Genomic DNA, 23,099 nt, shown 5'->3' with positions numbered 1-23,099 from the left:
CAGAGGACTCTGGCAAGAAAATGTAAATCCATCTGAGAAAAAAGTTTAACCTTGCTCAATTTTTCTAAGGCAGCGGCCAAACAAACAAGTGTATGTCTCTGTGCTTATTTAGCGATGACATGTCAGTAAACATTCCCCTCATTCATGTTTCAGCAGTCAATACAGAAATCATGCGGGAGAACATGTTTACTTAAAGGAAATAAAAAATGTTTTGCAATGAAATATTAGTCAAAAATAATTTCTTTTGTGTGAGTTTCATTCACAGCCAGCCTTTGTACCTTTTGTCAACGCATACTCTGCGTGATTGTACTTCAGCCTGAATGGTGCTCCAGTTGCTTCAGTCATGAGTAGCTTGGAAAGCTCGGCATGAGTGATGAATACCAAATGAGTCATGAATTCTGGCTTTGTGAAAGAAACTACGTCGTACATTCGCCTGGTGTGACGCTGTGACCCAATAACATCACTTCAGCTCGATGAGTCATTTGCCGTTAAGGTTAGGAACACACTGCGCAACACGGAGAGTAGAGTTGGTTTTATAATTTTTATTTTTTATTCTCAGTTAAGTGGCTGGTCATGTTTTATTACACATACAATAATGAAGAGGATCTTTACATTCATCCACAGGGTCCATTCAGAGGAACACTACACAGCACCCACAAGGCTCAAGCACACACAAACAGTGGGAGAGATGAACACACGCCTGCTTTGTAACATGTGGAAGACGGATGCTTTGAACAGCACAAGTGGTAGTGCTGAGCTTCTTTTTTTTTTCCTCCAGAAAACTTGCAACTGACACATTCCCAAGAAACCGTTTTAATGTGTAACTACAGAGTTAGTTACAGAGCACCTTTTTGAAATTGTGTTGTTTTAATTATCCACAAGAAGGGAACACAGCACATTGTTTTGGTAGTCAGGAGGAAAGGCACTTGTTGAGCGAAGGGTTGAATTTAATTTACAGTATGTGTGCTGTGCGTGAGATGGAAACAGCGAAGACAAAGGAGTGACCTAGACTACACTGAAGCAAAGAGGAAAGGTCTGAATCTGGCATCATGCTGCAGCACCAACATCAGCTTCAGATTCAGAGTCTGGCAGCTTTTAAAAGTGGAAAACAGTGCACTACGAAATTATTTACTTAGATATATACGGACAGGAGAATTAGTGTTTACCATTATCTCTTGGACTGAAAAAGAAATACATTAGAAATGACTAATTTATTTATTTTTCTCAGTGACTATTGCAGAAAATATGATTTAGAAGGTTTAGAAATTAAATTTATACCACAAAAAATCCACAGCCAGCCTTAGGCCCCAATGACAAACATAGATCAACATCACATCAATGACAGGACACTTAACTACAGCTAACACACACAAAGGTTGAATGAAAACACACTGCGACCAAATGGCTCTCGTAAAAATGTAAAATCTGTTACACACAGGTTTACAGGAAAGGTTCAAGGGAATGACGAAGACAGTGTGACGAGACAGAAAACCGTTCCTTTTTTAAAAAACAGAAACAACCCAGCCTTTTCATCCAATCGGCAAGCGGCAATGACGGTCGAGTCAGTCGGACTCGCACCGGCCCTAATCCTTCAACTGCTCCAGGTGTGCTTCGGTTTAGCCACCATTTTGTTAGAGGAATCTTGGAAGACGTCCACAGAAACTCAAGCACGAGTATAGAGAGCCATTGCAGAAGGGGGGGAGGGTCATTCGGGCTGCACATGTGAGCGGCTTCGGGATCACTTTCAGCAAAAAGTTCACGCTAATGATGATGACTGCACAGACTCAGCACAACGCATGCATGGGGAGGGTGGGGGCAACAGATTGTGTCGCTATCTACCAGCCAAAGGGGTGGGGAGGTAATAGGGGAGACGAGGGATTTAGCGTAAGTTAGAGTGTTATCACAAGTGGAGGGGAACGTGAGTTTAAGGGGTGACAAGATTTCCTCCTTTTCTTCCTCTTTTTCCCCACTTTAGTCCCGTGATCTTGAACATCTGCCCTCGTCCAGTTGGAAGGGGTTGTAGAGAGGGACTTCAGCGTTTGGCTGGAGAAGCACTCCTGCTTCCCTGTAACAGACGACATATGTGATGAATATATGGAGGTGGCAGTCCCTCAGGACTGGTTTAGCATTAAAGGACTGCTCTGGTTTGGCTCTTTGGTCATTTCACTCAGTCTATGATGAGTCTTCACCTCAGTAGACAGCATTTAAGCACTTAAGCAAATAGGTAAGTGTAGGTGTTAAGCTGTCACTGAAAGATTTGAGTCTTCACCATCAATGAAGGCCATTATGGATCATTAGCTGGCTAACTTTTTACAAATTGTGTAAAAAAGAAATCTTAAAAGACTTTGGAAGGAACAAAGACAGTATTTCATCAGGCTTTACCAGTTCTTTCATAAAGCCTGAGAGCTGTAGTCACAGGTCTTATCATCAACCAGCTCTCTGGCTCTTTAGCTGTTACAAGTTCCCTTACCGAATAATGAGACTAGGGCTGAGACCAAAGTCAGAGTCGTCCTTTCATGTGAAAAACAAGCATGTTAGTATGTGTGTGGGCATTGTACACGTCTGCAATGATGCATAGTTATAGAAGCTAATAGAAAACAATATTGCATTTGTCTTCTGACCATTCAAAGCGCTTTTGCACTACATGTCACATTCACACATTCACCCATGGGGTTCAATATCTTGCCCAGTGATACTTCAGCATGCAGACTGGAGGAGCCGGGGATTGAACCACTGATGTCCTGATGAGTGGATGACTCGCTTTACCTCCTGAACCACAGCCACCCCAAGAAATTCATTGAAATGTTACAAATTATAGAGATAAAAAAAAAAAAAACTCATAACAAGTCAACATTGTGAGACAGTAAGTCAAAGGTCTGAGATACTAGATCAAAATTCTGGGAAAATAAGTGACAATTTTGTCTTTATGAGTCAAACTTACTAAACAAAATTTTGAGATACTAAGTAAGAAATGATAAAATACTAAAGCCCTGTTCACACCGGAGTAGTAATACCAGGGGACCTCATGTGATTTAGAAATGACCCCCACCATGTCTGTGTTTCATGCAGTGCATTCACATGGGATAGATGAAGTCTGTATTTTACCCAAATTTACTGACATTATTATTGACATTCCAGCACAACTAGCGGTGATGTTTAGTCTTAACCTTTCCTTTCTTCTTTTCTAAATGTGGAATCAACAAACAGAATTGATTCTGCCACACGTTGTTATATGTCGTCCCTGTCATCACCTTTCTGCAAATTGGTCCCCATGCTGTGTAGTGACATGAGCCTCCTGCACCCAAAATACTGTGAAAACCTTTTTCTAGAATTGTCAACACAGCCTTTATAATTCTCAGTCAGGAAAGAGGCACAGAAAGAAATGAATAAATAAACTAAATACAATCCAAAATGACTGAGATGGCGATTCACACCAGGCAAACATTATCAAATGACCTCTGGCGAAATATGGTCAGTAGTTTACAGTGGAATTTCTGCTTGACAAATTACGGACATGGCAGATTCACACAGGATTAAGATCACAGACAACTTCCCCAATTGTTACAAATCACTAAAGATCCCCAGGTAAAACTGGTCCCATGCGAATAGAACCTAAGTCAAGATCTTAGAAAGTATTGCACTTTCGCACGAGAAAGTTAAAATATGAGGTACAGAATGAAAATTTGGTAACACTTGAAGGTATCTACATAAGGGTGACATGACACTGTCATAACTATGACATGACACTGTCATGAACTTGTCATAAACATGATGTACATGTCATAAACGTTTATGACTGCTGTCATTAAGTGTCATTCAGTTTTTGTAATGACAATTTGACATTGTTTGGGTTGTCTTGATTATGACATATTCACATTAATCAAAGTGACATTACCAGAAAATGTCTTTGTCATAACAACTTGACATTAACAAGAAATGCACGTCTTTTTGTGTTTATGACAAGTTGACATAATGATTATTATCATTAGATGTCCAAGGTTAGAGACTGATTCTAACACTCGGTCAGATAGATGTCTGGCAGGATACGACACAAAACTGGCTGTCATGACATCATTATGACAGTGTAATGAATAAATTCTTTGACCTCAAGTAAAGTGGTACCATTTTGATTTGTCATTAAGATATCATGAAGGATAAGACTGGCTGTCATGACAATGTTAATTAATGTCAAGTTGTCATTATAAGGACGTCCCAAACAAATTTAATGCCAACTTGTCATGACAAAGACAACTTCTGGTAATGTCACTTTGATTAATGTCAAGTTGTCATACTCAAGACAACCCAAACAATGTCAACTTGTCATTACAAAAACTGAATGACACTTAATGACAGCAGTCATAAACGTTTATGACATGTACATCATGTTTATGACGAGTTCATGACAGTGTCATGTCATAGTTATGACAGTGTCATGTCACCCTTATGTTGATACCTTCAAGTGTTACAGACAATTTTAACTTAAAAAAAAACATACTAAGTCAAAATGAAACGAGAAAATGAAAAACTGTCAAAATGTCGACTCATAATATTTGCCTAATATTTCATATTTTTGACTTAATAAGTCAAAATGTTGACTCAGTATATCTTAATTTTGATATAGATCTTATGATTTTCTTAAATTTACTATGAGTATTCCTAGGCATTCATGCATATTTTTTTTCTAGGCAGAAATGTGCTTCCGTACATTGCTAATGATGCTAAAGGGCGGTCATCATTTTGCAAGCAGGTCTTGAATCTTTTTTTTTTTTTTTTTTTTTTTTAAATCTACAGAAAAATTATTGTGTAAGAGGAAGTTTCCACAATATTTGCCCTTAAAGTAAAGAGAAAAAAACAGCTGGAAAGTTGGACATAATCAGGTTTCCACAGGTGACTGCTTCACAGATCCTGCAAATGTATTTTTACTGTGGCCAATTTTCCGTTTGTTTTTGTCCGGAAAGTTTCAGATTACACGTCCTGAATTTATCACAAAGCTGCCTCTGAGACTATATTGCACTTTCCCCATCCCACTCCATTAAAATGAAAAAGTAGGAAGCACAGAGGAGAATAGAGGATTGTGAAGGCATAAAGATTATACAAATGAGACAAATCTTTATGGATTGTTTAGGAAGATAATCCATATTGTGAAAAGCTTTTTACTCCTCCGCATTAAAACAAAAGCTGGGGACTGAGCTTTTGTTCTAAACTGTTCTTAGAGCCATTTCAGATGAAATTCATTATCTGGCATGACAGAGAAAAGCTCAGCATACAGCAAAATCTGAAAACGAAAGCAGGAAAATGAAAAGAAACAAAGCCTGAAACATTTATTAAAAGTTAATATGGCTTGATGCTCACTTCCGTTTGGACTGTGATGCCTGTTTATGTGTGGGAGAAGCAGATAGTGACAGTGTGATGGCGCTGAGTTGATGCTAATTAGCTGCATCAGAAAGATTTGAAACGAGCGTCCCAGAGGTTCCTCATTTCTAGAGCTGTTTATTCTCCGCTAGCTTAGTGACAACAACTTAGCCACTACAGATGAGGATGCAGCCCAGGGGAAATTTGGATTTCTCTCCAGCGTCAGTAATTGCTAAACTAAGTAATCTAAGGTAGCCTACAGTGAGAGGAGCTGGCTAATTAAAACCTGACAAAGAAAACCTGACAGAGCGTAAAAGCCAATACTCCTTTGCATGACATGTGAACACAAATCAACTAACAAGCAGTGTCTCTGGAGAGTGGAAAGTCGAGCAGTTGTGATACAGCAGTCTGAAGTGGGTGCTGATGAATTGAGCAACTGAAAAGTTGGGTGAATGCTACACCGTATGAAAATGAATGTCCAGAAATGTAAAATGTGGGAGTGTGAAATCCTCCGTTCACTGAGTCATAGCAGGAACACAGAGTTATAACTTTCCTCTGTGCTCAGAGTGCTTGTGACATTTCATGTTTGGGAGCTTTTTAGATAGCAAAGTGGGATTATCAAACTGTTAGAGGTACGTCAGTGCACTTTTTTAGAAATAATGTTGAGTAATAAATTTTTGACCAAAAGGTCACTGTCTCACACACACTAAGTAGGCTACATATTTAAAGACAGGAGCCCATTATTTCCCAACCACCATGTCTGACTGACTTCGTGTTTACTCTTTGACTTGCTAATAAAATTTGGTTTACCTCTCTCTTTTGCTCACTAGCTAACAGATGTAGAAGACGCTAGCGTTAGCGGTGCAGTAACATGTAGCTAACAGGGAGGTCAGAGCAAAATATACCTCTAACTGGTGGATATGGTTATGGATACTTGATAACGCACTGTAACATAGTTATGATTGTGTATAATGATATGTCTTTAAGCACATTCATAAACAGGTTTAAACCTGCCTGTGTATCAACAGTTGGTACTTACTTAAAAGCATACAGTCAAATTATTAAAAGACTACATTTAAAACTGTTTTTTTTTATTTATTTATTTTAATATTGCTTATTTATACTGTGAAGAGACAGAGAGAAACATTATAATTCAGTTGAAGTCGTGTCTCTTGACACCTGGTGAATGTAAGACCAATATTCATTAATTGTTCTACTTTTTGCTCTGTTTTGGTCTCCACCAAGTTAGAAAATATCTGTAACTTTAGCTGCTAAATGGTTCACTATGTCCATTTGATGCTGGGCTGAACCACTAAACCATTGAGCCGAAAGATGCTAAAATGCTCCGTAGAGTTGAGAGGAACTGTAGATATGGTTGATAATTGTCTGTACATTTGTCACTACAGGTGATACCTTTTACATTACACATAGTCATTAGAGTAATTGCTATTATGCGCCCCTTTAGAATGTTATCTCTCAACTGAATGGATGTTATCAGTGGTTATCAGCCTCATAGAAGGAGACCACTACATTGTCCGTCGGTTTAGGCGCCAAAACTACGTGGTTAGGTTTAGAAAAAAAAAAAATCATAGTTTGCATTAAAATAAGCATTTTTGTTACAAAACGTGACATAATGAAGCTTATGTAGGCCTATGCCAATTAAAAGAAGTCAGTGTTGACATTTGGTTTCACACAGGACACAATTAACCTCCTGTGTTATGTAAAAGTGCCGTGATGTAACGTTTTGTGACGAACCTATGTAATGCATTTTAAATATTTATTTATTTTGATATTTGTCTCACATGGGGCACAAACAGCAGCCTCCTGGGTGAAGTCCTGTGTTTGTTGTTACATTTGTTATGTAACAAAAAGTGATGTAAGGTTACGTGACAAACTAACAAGTTAAATAAGTCAATACTGACTTTTGATTTCAGACAGGACACAAATAGCAGTCTTCTGGGTGAAAATCCTATATTTGTTTGACCCACCCACCACCCCGGACTACCTATTTACATGGACGTAGTTGCTCTTTACACTACATCACCTAATGTTCCATTAAATGGGCTGCAATAACCCTTCTAACCCATGGGTTATCTATGAGGCTGATAACTACTGATAACGCCCATTCAATCAAGTAATAACACTCAGGAAGTGGGTGTATTATGGAATTATTGATTACGGCAGCTTTAAATATCATTTATAATGAATAAATATCAATAACAGGATATTGTAAACAACGTAAAGTGCTTTCATATGATTTGAATTAATATGTACAATCACGTAGTAAATGTTTTATTATACAAACTATTAAATTGTAGCAAGAACTTATAACAATACTTTTTACATAATGTTAATAATAGACATTATCCATTAAAGGTCATTGAATGATAGCTTTTTCAGGTACTGTAAACTGTGTGCCTAAATATCAGTTTTATAACATCTGTGCGCACTGAGTCCTACAAAGCACCCAAAGCCAATGGAGCTTGGCAAGTGATTCCCTCCCTGTAAAGCAGTTGCAGTATGTTAGCTACAGCCCCCCGGACCCTTATCAGAACTGGATCTACTATCTTCAGCATGATTATATCAGCACTGGTATAAAGCTTGTAGCATGCAAGATGGTCAATCTTGTCTCTAAAAGCCTCTTATTATTCTGCTGCTGCTGCTGCAGTAGTAATGAGATTAGGATGTCTTCTAAGCATATCAATGCTGAACAAATGCAGGGTGAGTTAAACTCAAGTATCCCTCCATCACGAATCAGTTACTCACTCTGCTGCTGATATCATCACTGAGGCAGGAAAAAAAAACAGGGTAAGAAAGTCTTAAGGGAAATATTTCCCTATCTAAACGATTTTGCTTCCAGGAAAGAGAAAAAAGAGTATAGAGAAGCCAATAGGGAAAAAACTCGGAAAGTGTCTGACAAGCAGTTTTTACCATTTTGAAGATCCTAGTCAGGGTGCCTTTGCCGTCCCCTGCACTGGCCTTCTTGGCTTTGGCAGAGTGTGACTTCTGGGTGCCCTGCCAGAGGCAGAAAAGGAGTCAATGTGTTAGAAGAATTTTGGAGGTGTTTGGCAGGGGGATAAGATGTGGCTGACCCTTCTACAGATTGCCCCAGATTAAAATTTCAAAGAGGCTGGAGAGGAGAGGTAACTAGAGAATACGTAAGACCTTCTTCTCTGGCGAGCGATGGATTGGCGTGCCCGACAAAAGCCCAAAACATCAGAGGAAACTAGGCATCGATTATGGTGCAATCTAATTTTGCCCTACTTTGTGTGTTGGATTTCTGGCGATGTTTTCTTTCATCAGAGCAATTCGTGTGAATTATGTATGAGTCAAAAAAGCTACACAGCAGCTAAGTTTGCTTTAAAAGGGAAAAGTTTTCTGCTTGCATATTTTGTTGAAACCAAAAGGGAACATCAGTTTAGCTAATCATTTCTTATAGAGTGTGGTGGTTTTCTGTTGTGTTTTAATGGTATTTTGTGAGCTGATTTATTCTCTTCTCATACTGGATGCAATGAACTAGATGTATTTGATTTTGGAAACATCTCAAAACACCACAGCTTGACTCTTGGATGAAACACCTTATATGGTCGTAAGCTTCATCCTTTCAGGTGATACTGATGTTCGAACAAATATGCATGAAACGCATGTGTGAGCTAGTTTTAAGGTTCATTCCCTCAATAAAACACTTAGGGACTGTATGAAAATTATTGGAGGGGTGAAAGAACCCTATTTTCACTTTTTCCCTTTACCCATACGACAAATACCCTTAACCCTACCCACCATCGTTACCAGCAAAGGAGCAGTTGTCCTTTGCATATGCGAAATGCACCCTTATAAACCATGGTGCAAGTGAAAGTTGTAGTTTTTTTTATGATTACATACTTTATGTCACCATTAACTACTGAGCATTGCAAAGAAGGGCTGAAATAAAATATATAAGTTCAGGACATAAAAAAATTAAAAGATCCACCTTCAGGCGAAAGAATAATTAATATCCCTCCTCCCTTTTTGATCCCCTGTCCCGCTCAAATAATGTTCATCCAGTCCCTTGGAAGAGTTTCCTTTGTGCACACACACACACTTGCACACACATTCATGAGGGCCCTAAATTAATTGCTGATAACGTCGCCAAATGAAGCAGAAGGCGGCCTCGCTGCAGCCAGCCACAGAGGAATTTCTGAAATGAAACAGGACTAATGAAGAGCAGAATAATGCCTGGGTTATCATGAATGTACAATGTACGCACATGATATGGATAAGTCAGGCTGCACAGCCTCGAAATGGGTATGATATATTTGGAAATGGACTTAAGTCAGAAGGAAATGAGGGCGTTATCGCTGATGTATGAACAGATTACGACGGCTAAAGTGGTTTATGGAGACTTAATGGAAACAGAGCCACAAGCGTCAGACTTGAAGGCTGTTTAAGAGGATGACCTCACTTGCCCCCTCGGTTAAATTAGGCGTGATACCTCGTTACCTGTTTTTGCAGTTTCTTTTTTTAACCACCTACCAGGCCTATCTTGGCTGCTAGTCCTCTCCACTGGATGTGCAGGGAAATAAGAGACAAAGACATGAGGTAAAAAGGGAGAGGGGACAAATAGAAATGTGTGTCTTACTCAGCGCAAAGGCAGGATGGGAAGGAGAGGAGGCAGGTAGGAGGGTCCGTCCAGGGAGGGAAATCACAGGGTCACGGGGGGGCAGGAGCAGATGAGGAACAGAGGGAAGAGGAGCAGATATGTGGGGGGAAGGAGAGAGCAGCGAGGCAGATGCTCACATTGGAAAGAGCACAAATTTAGTGACATTCTGCAGCAACAAAGCCAAGGACATCTGTACAGCATGTAGACACTGATGTAGAAGATGCACTGGCAGTCAAGAGTTTAAATTTTTTCTCAAACTGCATTCATCTAACTTTATCCAAATGGGACTATTTTTTGCAAATTTTATACATCTTGCGTTCGCAAATTTGCAGTGAATGGGTTTCAAATCAAATGGCTCACTACTTAATATTTACTAAAATCATATATGGTCTCCTTACTGTCATCCACTTCTGATATAATAATAATTTGTCACAGGGAAGACCTTTATCTAAACTGATTCAAATGCAATGCTGTGATCAAATTCTAGTGTGCAGCAGGATATGTTCCTGTCCTCCTGAATATGAAAGGACATTTTTAGTGATCTTAATGCTGTCTCATGTCTCTGATTAACTGTCAATATTGAAAACACTAGTTGACTATTTTTGTATTTCACATGTAAGTGTAAATTTCAACCTCAGTAGTAGCAACATAAAGCAGACTCACCCTAGACTTGGGAGGGGCAGGGGACACCTGGAGAAGTGTTAATCATAGAAAGTAAAGAGATTTGACAGTTTGAGAAAGCAGCAGAGGAGCAACAAGACAAAACATGGACAAAAAGCTGAAGAATAGAAGAGGGATAGTGGCAACACTGTTGAAGCAGAATCCTTTTTCCTAGATGCGGCCTAGTGTATTATCTAGAGGTCTAGTGTATTATTTCTATTAGGCTACTTACGATCGTGCGGAAGAAATGGACCACAGCGTTCTCTGCTCCGCGCTTACGTGGGGAAGTCGCAGAGGCTTTCTGAGGGCCTGGAGAGAGAGCACCTCGGAAAGATCCCTGGAAACGAAAAGAGGAAGAGAAAAGACGGAAAGGTACAACAGACCTCCATGTTAGATAAATGCATGATCACGCACAAAACAAAAATTACTTGACCTCAAACTCTTGAGAGTTATATGCTCAAATTAATTTTCAAAGGGATTTCCTCAAAATATTTATACTAATAATAAGTGTAAAAATAATAGTTTAAGATTTAAGCAAAACAGCTAAACTCTCCCTGGGGTTACTAATACTTCAAATAATACAAAAAAATGTGGGAATTGTTAGGTTCTTTTGTTACCTGTCCGACTTTCCTGTTGAACGATGAGAACGGAAACACCAAAATAACAAAATGATTTACAATTTACAAAAACCTCCCTGTGTTGACATAGCACCAAAGGTGTTGGCTACAGGGTGACACGCAGCTAAAGATTGTAACGTAAAGTGGGGTTACTAACCTGAAATATTAATACAAATAATAAGACAGTGGATGCTGGTGTTGGCACATTAATCACAGAATGCTGCAATGTGTATTTTTCATAAATGTATTTTATTTTTTTTATACATTATATAGATATATTCAATGATGTAAAGATACTTTTGGGTGGATACAAGTGGAGGATAACAACAGGAATCTACAGCAAAGTCCTACTCAGAAATTTAATTTGAATGTTATTCCATTGGAGATTTCAACACCTGTATGGTCTGACCCATTTACTCCACTGTTTTAAGGTGGGAATGTCTTTACCCTTAAGAACTTGTATTTCTTAGTCAGAAGTGTCTGCTGAGATGCAGAGACCCTAAATATGAATATACTTTCACTATCAGTGCTGCTGAATCTTCTTCATGAAAAATCTCCTGATGACTTCTATCCAGCTACAGTTATTCATTCTATCAGCAGCATTAACAGCAGCCTCACGTCGTAGACAACCTTTGGCCATGAGTCATTAAAAACAAATTAAAATGGAACAAGTGAGCAGTTGAGGATGTCAGTATTTTCTTGTCAATGGTTTGATCTCAACAAAGAAGACTAATTATCATCCCAAAGAACAAATCAATCCAGCCAAATTCTTCAGAGTCAGACTTTACAAAGAGTATGTCTAAATGAATGTTTAATAAGGTCGATATCCTCTTGACTTTTGGGCCTGAGTGAAAATACTGATGCATTCAAAAGAATCCTCTATTAAAGTGAAAGGAGATGTTTGTTTTTCCTTTAATTTAAGATTATGAAGTAAATGTTGATTACACAATGCAATGGCTATAGACTGGTGACACCATCGATATTTAGATTGGTTCTCTATAAGTCATGCTTACACTATGCAAACCTGTCTGCCTCTTGGTAAGATCTCCACACAAAGGAAGTGCGTCAACCATTGCACAACTAAACCAGGAAGAGGGTAGTGCTTTTGTTTTGCCCTTGTAGCTATCATTAGCTCTCCAGCTGCAAAAGAGTATCAGTGTTGTTACTATTCTCAGTAGAGGACACTGGGATAACCAAAGTAACTGTAGAAACTGTGGTGGTTGCTTGGCTCTGAGGAAAACAGAAAGCAACCTGGTTGTCTTTGCACAGGCTGTTGTCATGCACTCTTTGTATGTAAACCTATGGAAAGTAATGCACCATAATTTGTATATAACCCACGTAACTGAGATGGCTGCGATCATGTGGCCAATGTGCTGACAGGACTTAAGAAAGAAGAAGTATAAAGACTGAAACTTTGCATAAAAAGCAGATTGGGGTTGTGGATGGGTCAATCAACACAGGACATTCCCCCAGGAGACCATTGTTCGGAACCATGTGAAACTAAGGGAGCTTTGAGTTGTTTTAAGATACGTCGTCACCATGTTGCTTTTTCTAAACCTAACCCATGTAACTTTATGTTAAGTATGTAACATCATTTGTGGGAAATTAATTTGTTAGATATCATACGCACCGTTGTATAAGGACACACTGCTTTGTGACAGTGGCGCTAATAGTAATACCACTTGCACTGACAGGAGTTAAGATGGAAGTGGTATGAAGACTGAAAGTCTAAATAAGGATGCAGGTTGGGGTGAATGGGCCAAACAACACAGGACTTTCCCCAGGAGACCAGTGTTCAGAACCGTGTGACACTGAGTGAACTTTGAGTCCACTTAAGGTAAGTTGTCACCAACTAATCTTGCCTAAACCTAACCTATGTTACTTTATGTTGGTACATAAACTCATTTATAGGGAGTTAATTTGAGAGGTATCATACGAATTGTTCAATTTTCGTTAAAAAAGTTTGCTGTTTCCATTTTAAGTTATACCTAAAAGGTGAAAAGTGTAATTTCTCTAATACCGAACATCATGAACAACCTGCAGCCCACGGGAGAAAAAATAACTAATTTCCACCTACTCAGTATGTCCAGTCTTTTCAGTTAATGTTACCTCATTCGTCCCTTTCTCTGACCCCATTAATGTAATCGGAAAATGTGTGTGTTCATGTCTGTGTGTGGGGGAGATGGAGGGGGAGGGTGAGCGGTCGATGATTCACATCCATTATCACACATCAAAGAACCTACAGGTAACCAGAAGAGGGGAAACTTTCACCACCAACACCATTTATACAATATGGTAGATGTGCTGTTTGATTATACGTCACCTTTACTTTCTTTCATGGGGCTTTTTGAAAATGGAACAAACCAACAATTAGATACAGTGCAGAAAACACAGGGAAGTAGTACGGTTTCCACCTAGGGCACAATCCACCCAAAATGGATATCTAGATAGACAATCATGGCTTTTGTAAAGAGAATTTTTGTTCCATTTTTGGGGAAAAATAACAAAATATCCATCAGATGTACAGTGTATATTGAAATGACTATTTTAACATTTCAAAAGGAATGAATCTGGCCTCTCTGTTGTTGACGTCGTCATGTGTATTCCAGCTCTGTAGCTTCCCCTGTGCTTCAATAGTGACCCCTTGATGATGAATAAGTGTGTGTCTCTGGGTGTGTTCTTGCATGTCTGTTTCTGTCAGGATGGAAATTATGGGAAATGAAAGCATGGGGAGAAAATAGATCAGCTTTTGTTGCCGCTGTCGTGCGTTTGTTTGGGGAGAGGAGAAGGGAAAGGGACGAGATGGGAGAGGAAATAGGATGACAAATAATGCTGTATGAATTCTGCTGGTACAGTCTCAAGTTCTGCCAGCTGTTGCTTTGATGTGAATGACTCTCTCCTCTGAATTTTGGTCTTGTCTCATCACATCTCTTCTCCTGTTTTCTGCCTTTATTTTTACATTTGAAAAAGCTAAAAAAAGAAAAGAAAAAGATGACACTTTTTTAACTGCTCTCGTGACGATGGATCATTGCATGCATCCAAATGCAAATGAGGTTTCCATTAGCTCCTGGCATGCTGTTAATGATGATGGAGGCATTCAAATCTTGAGCACTGACACTGAGGCATTCCTCCAATCTAAGCTGTTATTGAAAGAAGTTTTCTGTTGTTAAATTAAAAGTTGTTTTGATAAATGAGGACATCATGCCTCTACTTTTCGGCTTTTTGAACCTCCTCTAAAACTTTCAGTTCAGTAGTGTCTTTGAAGAGAGGGAGTTCGTCCAGTATTGTGACACTGTTCCTTTGGATTTCTGGTTGATGGTTTGTTTTTCTGAAGTTGGTGCTCTTTTCATTTTCTTCAGTCACAGTTACAATCACCACTTATGCTAAATATCCAGTTCTTCTTTTCTTACTATGATTATGACAAGAAATATAAATTGCAGAAGAAAGAAAATGAAGTTCCTGTATTTCCTGAAATGGCTAAATGTTGCAGACTAAACAAAAGGACATGAAACCTTCTTTTGAAGAGTAATGTGACATTCAAGGGAGTAATCTTATTAGCTTTTTGTAATATGAGATGATCAATATCACTCATAACTGTCAAATAAATATAAAGTTTGTAAACTAGGATATTAACTTAGCTTTGAATAAAGACTGGAAACGGGGAAAACAGCTAACCTTGCTTTGTACAATGAGGTAAAACAAGACAGACAGTCTGATAGGGTGGCAGTAGCTCAGTCCATAGGGACTTGGGTTGGGAACCAGAGGGTTGTCGGCTCAAGTCTCTGTCCAGACCAAATATAGAGTGTGAACTGGTAGCTGGAGAGGTGCGAGTTTGCCTCCCTTGAGATGCCTGTCCTAGGCAGTCCCCTCACTCTGACATCTCTCCATTTGTGCATGTGTGTGTATATTTCAGGCCTGTGTGTATATGACAGCAGAGTGAAAAAAGTGAATTTAATGATTAAGAAAGTAGGCTATATCTTCTTCTTCTTCTTCTTCTGCCACTATTGTCTCTGAGGCTGTGCTTTGAGCTAAATGCTAACGCTAACATGGCCACATGCTTACCATATGAGTCTAACATGCTAATGGAACCATGTTAATCATGTTAGCATTTTGTAATTAGCACTACACACAGGTAGGCTACAGCTGAGGCTCATGGGAATATCCGTAAGTGGTAACAAAAAGTACTGGACAAATTAAAATTTTAACCTAATGATGCATCACATGAAAGGTAAAATACTAATATAACCACTAATAAAACAATTCACGGCAATCCATGCAATAGTTGTGAAGTGAACAACTGACTGACAATGCCATCCCCACAGTCATGCAGTCAGCTCAAAGTCAGGCTACCAGCAACTCTAAAGCTCGTTGTCCCAGGCTCAGGCTGTCACACCCATGTGCTTCATGAAGTCCACCACCATTCCTGTGCCCAAAAAAGAAAGACCAGCCTGCCTGCCCAGTGGCACTCACCTTTGTAATGATGAAGTGCCATAGGCTGGTCAGGGATCTGCTCCTCACTACCCAAGCAGCAAATTGGGCCCACTACAGTTTGCCTATAGTCCAAACTGATCAACGGAAGACGCCATAGCACACATCCTCCACACCACCCTGTCACCTGGACAAGAAAGTATACTATGTGAGATTGCTGTTCATTGACTACCGTTCAGCGTTTAACACTATGGTTCCCTCCAGGCTGGTTGCAAAGCTCAAGGGGCTGGGATTACACACTCCACTGTGCATGTGGATCATTGACTTCCTGACAGATAGACCCCAGGTGGTGAGAGTAGGCAGACGCACCTCTTCAACCCTCATCCTTAACACTGGAGCACCCCAGGGCTGCGTTTTGAGTACCTTGCTGTACTCCCACAACTGTGTAGCCACTCTGGACTCCAACATCAACAGATTTACTGACAACACAGCTGTAGTGGGTCTGATACCAGTTCACAATGAAAAGGCCAACCTGCAGAGGTAAAGGACCTGACCCACTGGTGTCAGGACAACTACCTACTCCTGAATGTCAGCAAAACTAAGATGATAGTGAACTTTGGGAAGAAACAGGGAAGGAATGACAGCCCTCTTTACATCAAAAGGTCCTTGGTGGAGAGGGTGGACATCTTCAAGTTCTTTGGTGGTGTTCTTTGGTCATCAAAGCAGATACTGTTTTACCTTAGATGCTTGAGGAAAATCTAGGTATCCGTATCCTCTTTTCTTCTCCTGCGCCATCAAGAGCGTCCTAAGAGGAACATCACTGTCTGGTACAGAAACAACACCGAACAGGACCGCAAGGCCCTGCAAAGAGTGGTTCATTCAGCTGAACACACACACAAGGCACAGCTCCACCCTGCATAAAGGATATTTACACCAGGCGATGCAAAAATAAGGCCAGGAGAATCATTAAGGATCCCAACCACCTGGATAACTGCCTTTTCTCCCGGTTGAGGTAGCCTGGTGATTTCTAGTTTTTTTTTTTATATTAATCTAAAAAACATGTTAATATGTGAGCAGGCAATGTTCCCCCATTTCCAGTATTTATGCTAAGCTAAGCTAAGCATCTCCTGGCTCCTTCATGATTTTCAGATTAGCCATGAGAGTGGTATCTATCTTCTCGTCTAGCTCTTAGCAATGAAGTGAATAAGTGTGTTATGCAAAATGATATTCCTTTGATTCTTATCTCTGACAGTAGGCTGTGAAGCTTTCACATATTTCTGCTGTCACACGTACAGGGTGTATTCCAGACACATGCATAATGTGAGCTGGATGAAAGGGAAAAAGTGGGAAATCAGGATTCAGGACACAGATTGAGCTCTATGGTATTCATGCCCTGCAGTTTATCACTAAGTGCAAGTTAACAATCACAACTGCCCCCTCATAGGTTAGAGTTCAAAGCCTGGCCAGGAATCTGCCTCAGTGTAGATGATGCTTAATAATTCATCCTGAGAAGAGGGGAAGATTTAGTGATCCTTCAACAACAGTGAGTATCAATACCATAAAAATACTTCCAACTACATCCTTTCTTTTCACACTGAATATATCCTGTACTTGCATTTAACATTTATGAAAAATGGTGTTGAGATGTCTGCAGCTCATTTAAACACACTCTCTCACATTCATTCTTTCCCTCACAAGAAGCCTATCTGCCCCCTCATGTCAGACTGTGCATCTTTGCTCAACCAGAAGGAATGAGTAATGACGGCATTTAACTCTTGGGTTTGTTTTTTTGTTGTGTTTTTTTGTAGTTGCACTCTTTCAGATTCATAAACAGAGGGAGTGCTGGGCCAATCGATGTGGCTGACAAACACAATAGTTTATCTGGCAGTGGAGATGCACAAACATGGCAGCTGCAGCTCGCTGTTCCCCTCGGAAGGCAATCAGGTCTTGTGCCTCACAAGATCAAATACCAAATGAGAAGGAGCCATTACCTGTGCTGCAGGATAGAAGTGATGAAGGAAGGGAAAAAAACGATTTCTTAGGGACTTATAGAAATTATTATGGGAAAGGAGAATTTAGAAAAAGGGGAGGGTTATTATTATTTTTTTTTGTAGTCATCTGGTAGTCTGACAATTGCTAATTCCACTGTATTGTATATACTCTGTTGTATATAATCTCTGTGCTTTTGTTAATGTTAAAATGATCTGAATCAATTGAATGTATTATATACTTTGAGATATTGTGAGGAGGCTGTTGAAATTTTTCTTAGTCATGGGAAAGGCTAACAAATTTATAATAATGCCAGAGAGGGCCTTGCTATAAAAATAAATACATAAATAAACAATGAATAATTTTTGTACCACCCCTAAAGTCTAATTAAATTAAATGTACCTTCTAAATAGCAATTAACCCATATCTACGAATGAAATGCTTGAGCAGTATTTGGCAGGCTACATGAGCAGAGTTTGCTCTGCCTCTTTTATGTGTGATTGACAAAACAGGGCTGCAGTTAATTCTGCAATATCAATCATTTGCAGCTTGTTTTTAAATTAAATTAAACTGCAAGTCCGTCCAAAACCCCCGCCAGTGTTTGTTTTTATTGTACAACAGTTTCCTGTGCCAGTGTGCCAGGCTATACTTGTTTCTTGGTCCATCTAACCATGGAGCCAGTGAATATAAATACGCATTTTGACATCTTATTTAGAATTTCAAATGAGCCTGTATCGACTGAATTTCTGAGCCGAAGTCTGTTTCCTTTTCTTGGTGGGGTAATCTGCATGAACACACTACTGTTCATGTTAATGCAAAGTCTTCAAAACAAGCTTTAAACGCGGCAGTTTTGCTCCCCAACCTGAGTCTAAATGAATGAATTTCAGTTCACGCACGTCTCCAGGAAACAGGAACAATCAGCTCGTGGCGATTACAAAGCTCTGCCTTTTTAGTAGACGAACTGATTGAAAGAGTGTAAGGTGTTTAATATTCTCTTCTTGCCATTTCATCTTTAGGCTCACACAAACAAGTCAAGCCAGTCATCCATTACTCAGAAGTATCAGGGATAAACAGTAGCTCTGCTTTCCATTAAACCTCCTTTTGTTTTGCAGTATGTTGATGTGATTGATTGACTGAACTCTGGAATTTATTCATTTGTCTTAAAGTCTATAATCTGAAAGACTGAGACTGCACCAAGCCTGCTGAATAAATGCTTTCAAGTTTCCCACGCTTGGTCTGTTTTCTTTGTCGCTTGGGGCCAATCTAAGAAAGATGGATTGCAAATAGCACTTCACAACTGGAGTAATAACAAATGGCTGGCTGTTACCAATTGTTAGCAGAGCAGTTAAAACAATTCATGAAACTTTAACAACAGAAGAAGAACCAAAAAAGAGACATGGAGCATTAAAACAAAACAAAGAGAGCGCTGAGGGTGTTGTTAAAGAGTTTTTAATCAAGCAATAATCCAAAAAGCTTAGAACAGGATCAGGTTAGGAACAGATCACCCGTCACAACAGTTCACAACAGATACAAACAGTTACAAGTATCCACTGCAAAATTGAAGCCGTTAACAAAACAGGGATCGGCACCGATCCACTGCTGGTTCAGACAAACTCTCCGACTGGGTCAAAGACACGTGAACCTGAGGTGAGCAGGCTGATGTAAGGGGGGGAGGGAGAGACCGCCGACACCCCCTCTTCATCCAAGACACTGGGGTTAGAGAACAGCATCGCACGAGTTTTGGTTTTTACTGTTCTGCTGAAGCATGATTCATACAGTAATCACTGCTGCGTTGCATTATATGACTGATTCTGTCTGCCTTTCAACAAATTCCTATGCAAATTAAAAATATTCTCTGTTCTTTATGAGTCTACATTTCTGCTTGAATAGCTAATGTTCATGCAAAGTTAATTTTCCCTCCAATTAGCACATCATTATCCCTGTAATTTGAAATGATCAAACATCGGTTTCAACAGCCATTCAAATGCAGATTTCCTGCAGTTGTTTCATGTCCTGAGACTGGAGTTTTTGGCGGCTTTCCACAACTTATCTCTCTCGTGCTGTCTTAACATTTTCTCAAAGCCCTGACTCGGGTTTGGAGTGAAAAGTATGTGAATAAATCAGACAAAGAACACGAAAAGCACAGGGATCAGTTTAAGCCTCCACACCTGCCACATATTAAAACAATTCATTACTCAAATCAGCATGCACATTAAAGATCCAACAGAAAACACTGACACAATCTTTTCCAAAAATACTGCAGTCTGAAAGTCAAAGTATGCATTAAGAGCGTCTGTATGGAATCTGTGCGCTCAGATGGGCAGGGCAGATCAGAAATTAAGCTCTTCATAATGAATTCTTGCTGGAAAAATGAGTGTTTGCAGCAGAGTTAGTGCAGGTTGATCTTTTGCTAGAGGCAACGGAGGTGGGGCGAACCTGTCGGTCGTTCACTTAAGCCATGAACGCTCATCATTTGAAGGCAAACCCTTGGTGAATACATAAATATATATATATATATATTTGTACAACTTCTTTTTAGTAAACCTGTCATCAGTGTGGAGAGCAATGTACAATTTTATGGCATAAAGAAAAAGAAAATCAAAGAAATCCTTGCAGCAAATTGGTCACAAGCCTAATGTTGAATGAAAGCTTCACAATTTGTTCTGTTGACATTTTCCCTGAACATCTCATGAGTAACATTTTGCAAATGCAAAATCTGATCAGCAGAACAGGCTAAAGCAAAGACCACACAGTATATGTATAAATTTTTTTTTTATTTATTTATTTTTTTTTTAAAATCCTGAATCCTACACTGAACACCTTTTCATAGTTGACATAAGGCGTGGGGGAAAAATGCATATATTCATGCTGTTGAGTGATTTCTTTACAATTAGCTTGCCAAACCTGCTGATTAGCACTCTGCAGGGTTGGAAAAGCTGGATAAAAAAACCCCTTAATATCAGAGGGTATTTTTGTTGTTCACTGTGACATGGCTCTCCTATCAAACCATCATCTGTAATGTCCATGTTTTTTAAGACGGCAGTCACATTTCCTCTCTCTGAGAGCACTACAGGAGGCTTTGGGTTGTAGCTTCAGCATGCTGCATAGTGTTGTCAGGATAACCAACAATTCCACACTGTTATGATCTCAACATTTTCACCCCATTTGGTGCTGAAGCTGACGTTCCATTTCATCACCACCTCCAGAGGGCATCACTGAGCACACGGCCCACTGAGTGGATAAGGAGTGGAACCATCAGAGCTGCAGTTTGTTCCTAATGGCTGTGGTAGCAGTGCCAAGCAGCCCATCCTGTCTGGACGAGGATCCCAGACTGTCTAAACTGATGGACAAACCGGTGCCAGGAGTACAAACTCATTACCACAGCAAAGATGCCCACCTACATAAAAAAAGGTTTCTTTTTTGACAAAGTAGCCCTGATCAGTCAAGTTTTTATGTTCACTAATGGCCAAAATGATGGCATCTTGACAACACCAGAGCACAAAGTAATTAAAAAGCAATGCAGGCTCAAATGCCTCATAACCACTTGCCTGCAGGATCAGATAAGCCTGCTGTTACTTTATAGAAGGCAGACTCTTGTATATATTCCCTAACAGGGGATGATAATATGCTCCTACTCTAATATCATTATATGTTAATATACATCGTATATCTCTTTGATCATTTATAGCATAATGTGATCATTAACTTTGAAAGTGACTTAGCTGACTGCTGGACCGTGCAAACAGTAGTGAAGTACCTCCCCGTGGCACAGATGTTTAAAAATGACCCCAGAGACATCAAAGAGACTCTCCACAAAAAACCCTCTGCAGAGGACCTGATGCCTCGACAAAATCCAAAATAATATACAACTATTACATCTGAATGATACGGGCCAAATTTTCTCATCTCTTACATCATCATCATCATGTAGGGAAGTACCTGAACTGTAACACGGCTGTTCTTAACTCCAGTTTGACGTTCTAATAAACAAACTGCATAACGGCAGCAAACAATTCCACCATATCACATCTACAACAGATATATTAAATTTAATCAAAGAGAAAAATGCTACCAATGTCAGTACCATTCAAATAAAAGAAAGAACAACAGAACAATATAGAAATGTATCCGTAAATGATTCAAAATCACAGCTCTTTGTAATAAAAAATAAAACAAACCCCACCCAAAGTCATTATCCAGTGTTGATTCATAACCATAGTCGGCCAGTTAATGTGAATCACAGGACAATGTCAGAATTCGGTTCACCATAAAAACAACAGTCAAACCAACACAAATCTATATGACAAATATGTTGCAACAAATTCTTACAAGGACCTGTTAAAGAAGTTAAAAAGTGGTTCTGGGTGTGAATCAGCAGAATGAACAGAGACAAGAGAGGAGTCGAGTTTTCACCTCGACTCTCCCTGCTTCCTCACCTTGCTCTTCCTCTTCTTGTCCCCTCCAAAGAACTTTCCAATCTGATCCAGGAGGCCGGGGTTCTTCTTCCTCCGGCCCAGCCCGAAGGCGGCCTGTGCAGAGCTGCTTGCGGATGCCATTGGTGTAGTAGTGGTTGGTAGTACGTTTGTATTTGTCAAATGTCGGGTTCTTGTGTCTCTCTTAAATGAGAGAGTGTGAAAAAAAAACAGAGGAGGGAAAAAGAGAAAAGAGAGGGAGGGAGGGAAAAAAAGCTAGCCTATTCTAGGTCCTGTTCGGGGCTCTCCGACCCGCACTCTGAAGCCGCTCCGCTGTGCTCGTGAATGGTCTGCAGCTCGTCCGATTCGGAGGGTCGGTCTTTGAAGGTGTTGTCCTCTCGGCCCGGGGCATCTCGGGAGAAGAGGCGGGCCAGGTGGGGGCGTGGTGTGGCGGCGTCAGGGTCAGCTGTGCTGGCGGGGGTCCAGGGTTGGCGGGGGCCCTCAGCGCCCTTGGAGTCAGTCACCGCCGGCTTCTCCGAGACGCAGCCATTGTTCTGGTTTGCATCTGCCTCACCCAGGCCTGCGCAGAAACAACAAGGGTCATCTATGGGCTTGGGCCTGCATGGCACACAACAAACTGCAGCAGCACAATGGGCTCTTTTGACGAGACCGTGCCCTTCCTGCTGCAGCGGACACCAGCAGAGCAAAGATTTTACATTTTAAGTTGGATGAATCTTACCTGCCGTATCAGAAAAGGTGGAAGTGTTAGATTTAAGACATGAGCAACTGCAAAGTGTTAAATTTCTCAGTACTCTTTTGTCTTTAAAGTCAGTGCTATGTTTCTGAGGGCACTGAGACCACACTCTGTTTTCTTAGGTGCAGTCAAACCAATGTTGTAGCAGGTGTGCTCATGATTAACAGCTTAATTTGTCTAAAGTACAATGCATTAGAGTGTTTGCACAAAACCTTTCTTGATTTATTACAGTAAAGCAATCAATAGTG

At 40.0% G+C, this 23,099-nt stretch overlaps 1 protein-coding gene across 1 annotated transcript in view; it reads right to left on the bottom strand.

Moving 5' to 3' along the window:
- Positions 1-531: 531 nt before the first annotated feature.
- The window catches only part of LOC126391784 (myelin basic protein-like), an 88,697-nt gene continuing 66,129 nt past the window's right edge, over positions 532-23,099 (bottom strand). The window contains 7 exon segments of the mRNA XM_050046721.1: positions 532-2,065; positions 8,284-8,367; positions 9,865-9,894; positions 10,655-10,681; positions 10,884-10,988; positions 22,122-22,376; positions 22,379-22,677. Coding sequence (XP_049902678.1) covers positions 2,033-2,065; positions 8,284-8,367; positions 9,865-9,894; positions 10,655-10,681; positions 10,884-10,988; positions 22,122-22,376; positions 22,379-22,677 — 833 coding nt within the window. The 3' untranslated portion in view covers positions 532-2,032.

Source organism: Epinephelus moara, chromosome 6 (assembly GCF_006386435.1).
Source record: "Epinephelus moara isolate mb chromosome 6, YSFRI_EMoa_1.0, whole genome shotgun sequence".
Lineage (NCBI taxonomy): Eukaryota > Metazoa > Chordata > Actinopteri > Perciformes > Serranidae > Epinephelus > Epinephelus moara.
Note: the sequence above shows the minus strand (reverse complement) of the source record. Positions and strands in the feature narration are given on the sequence as shown.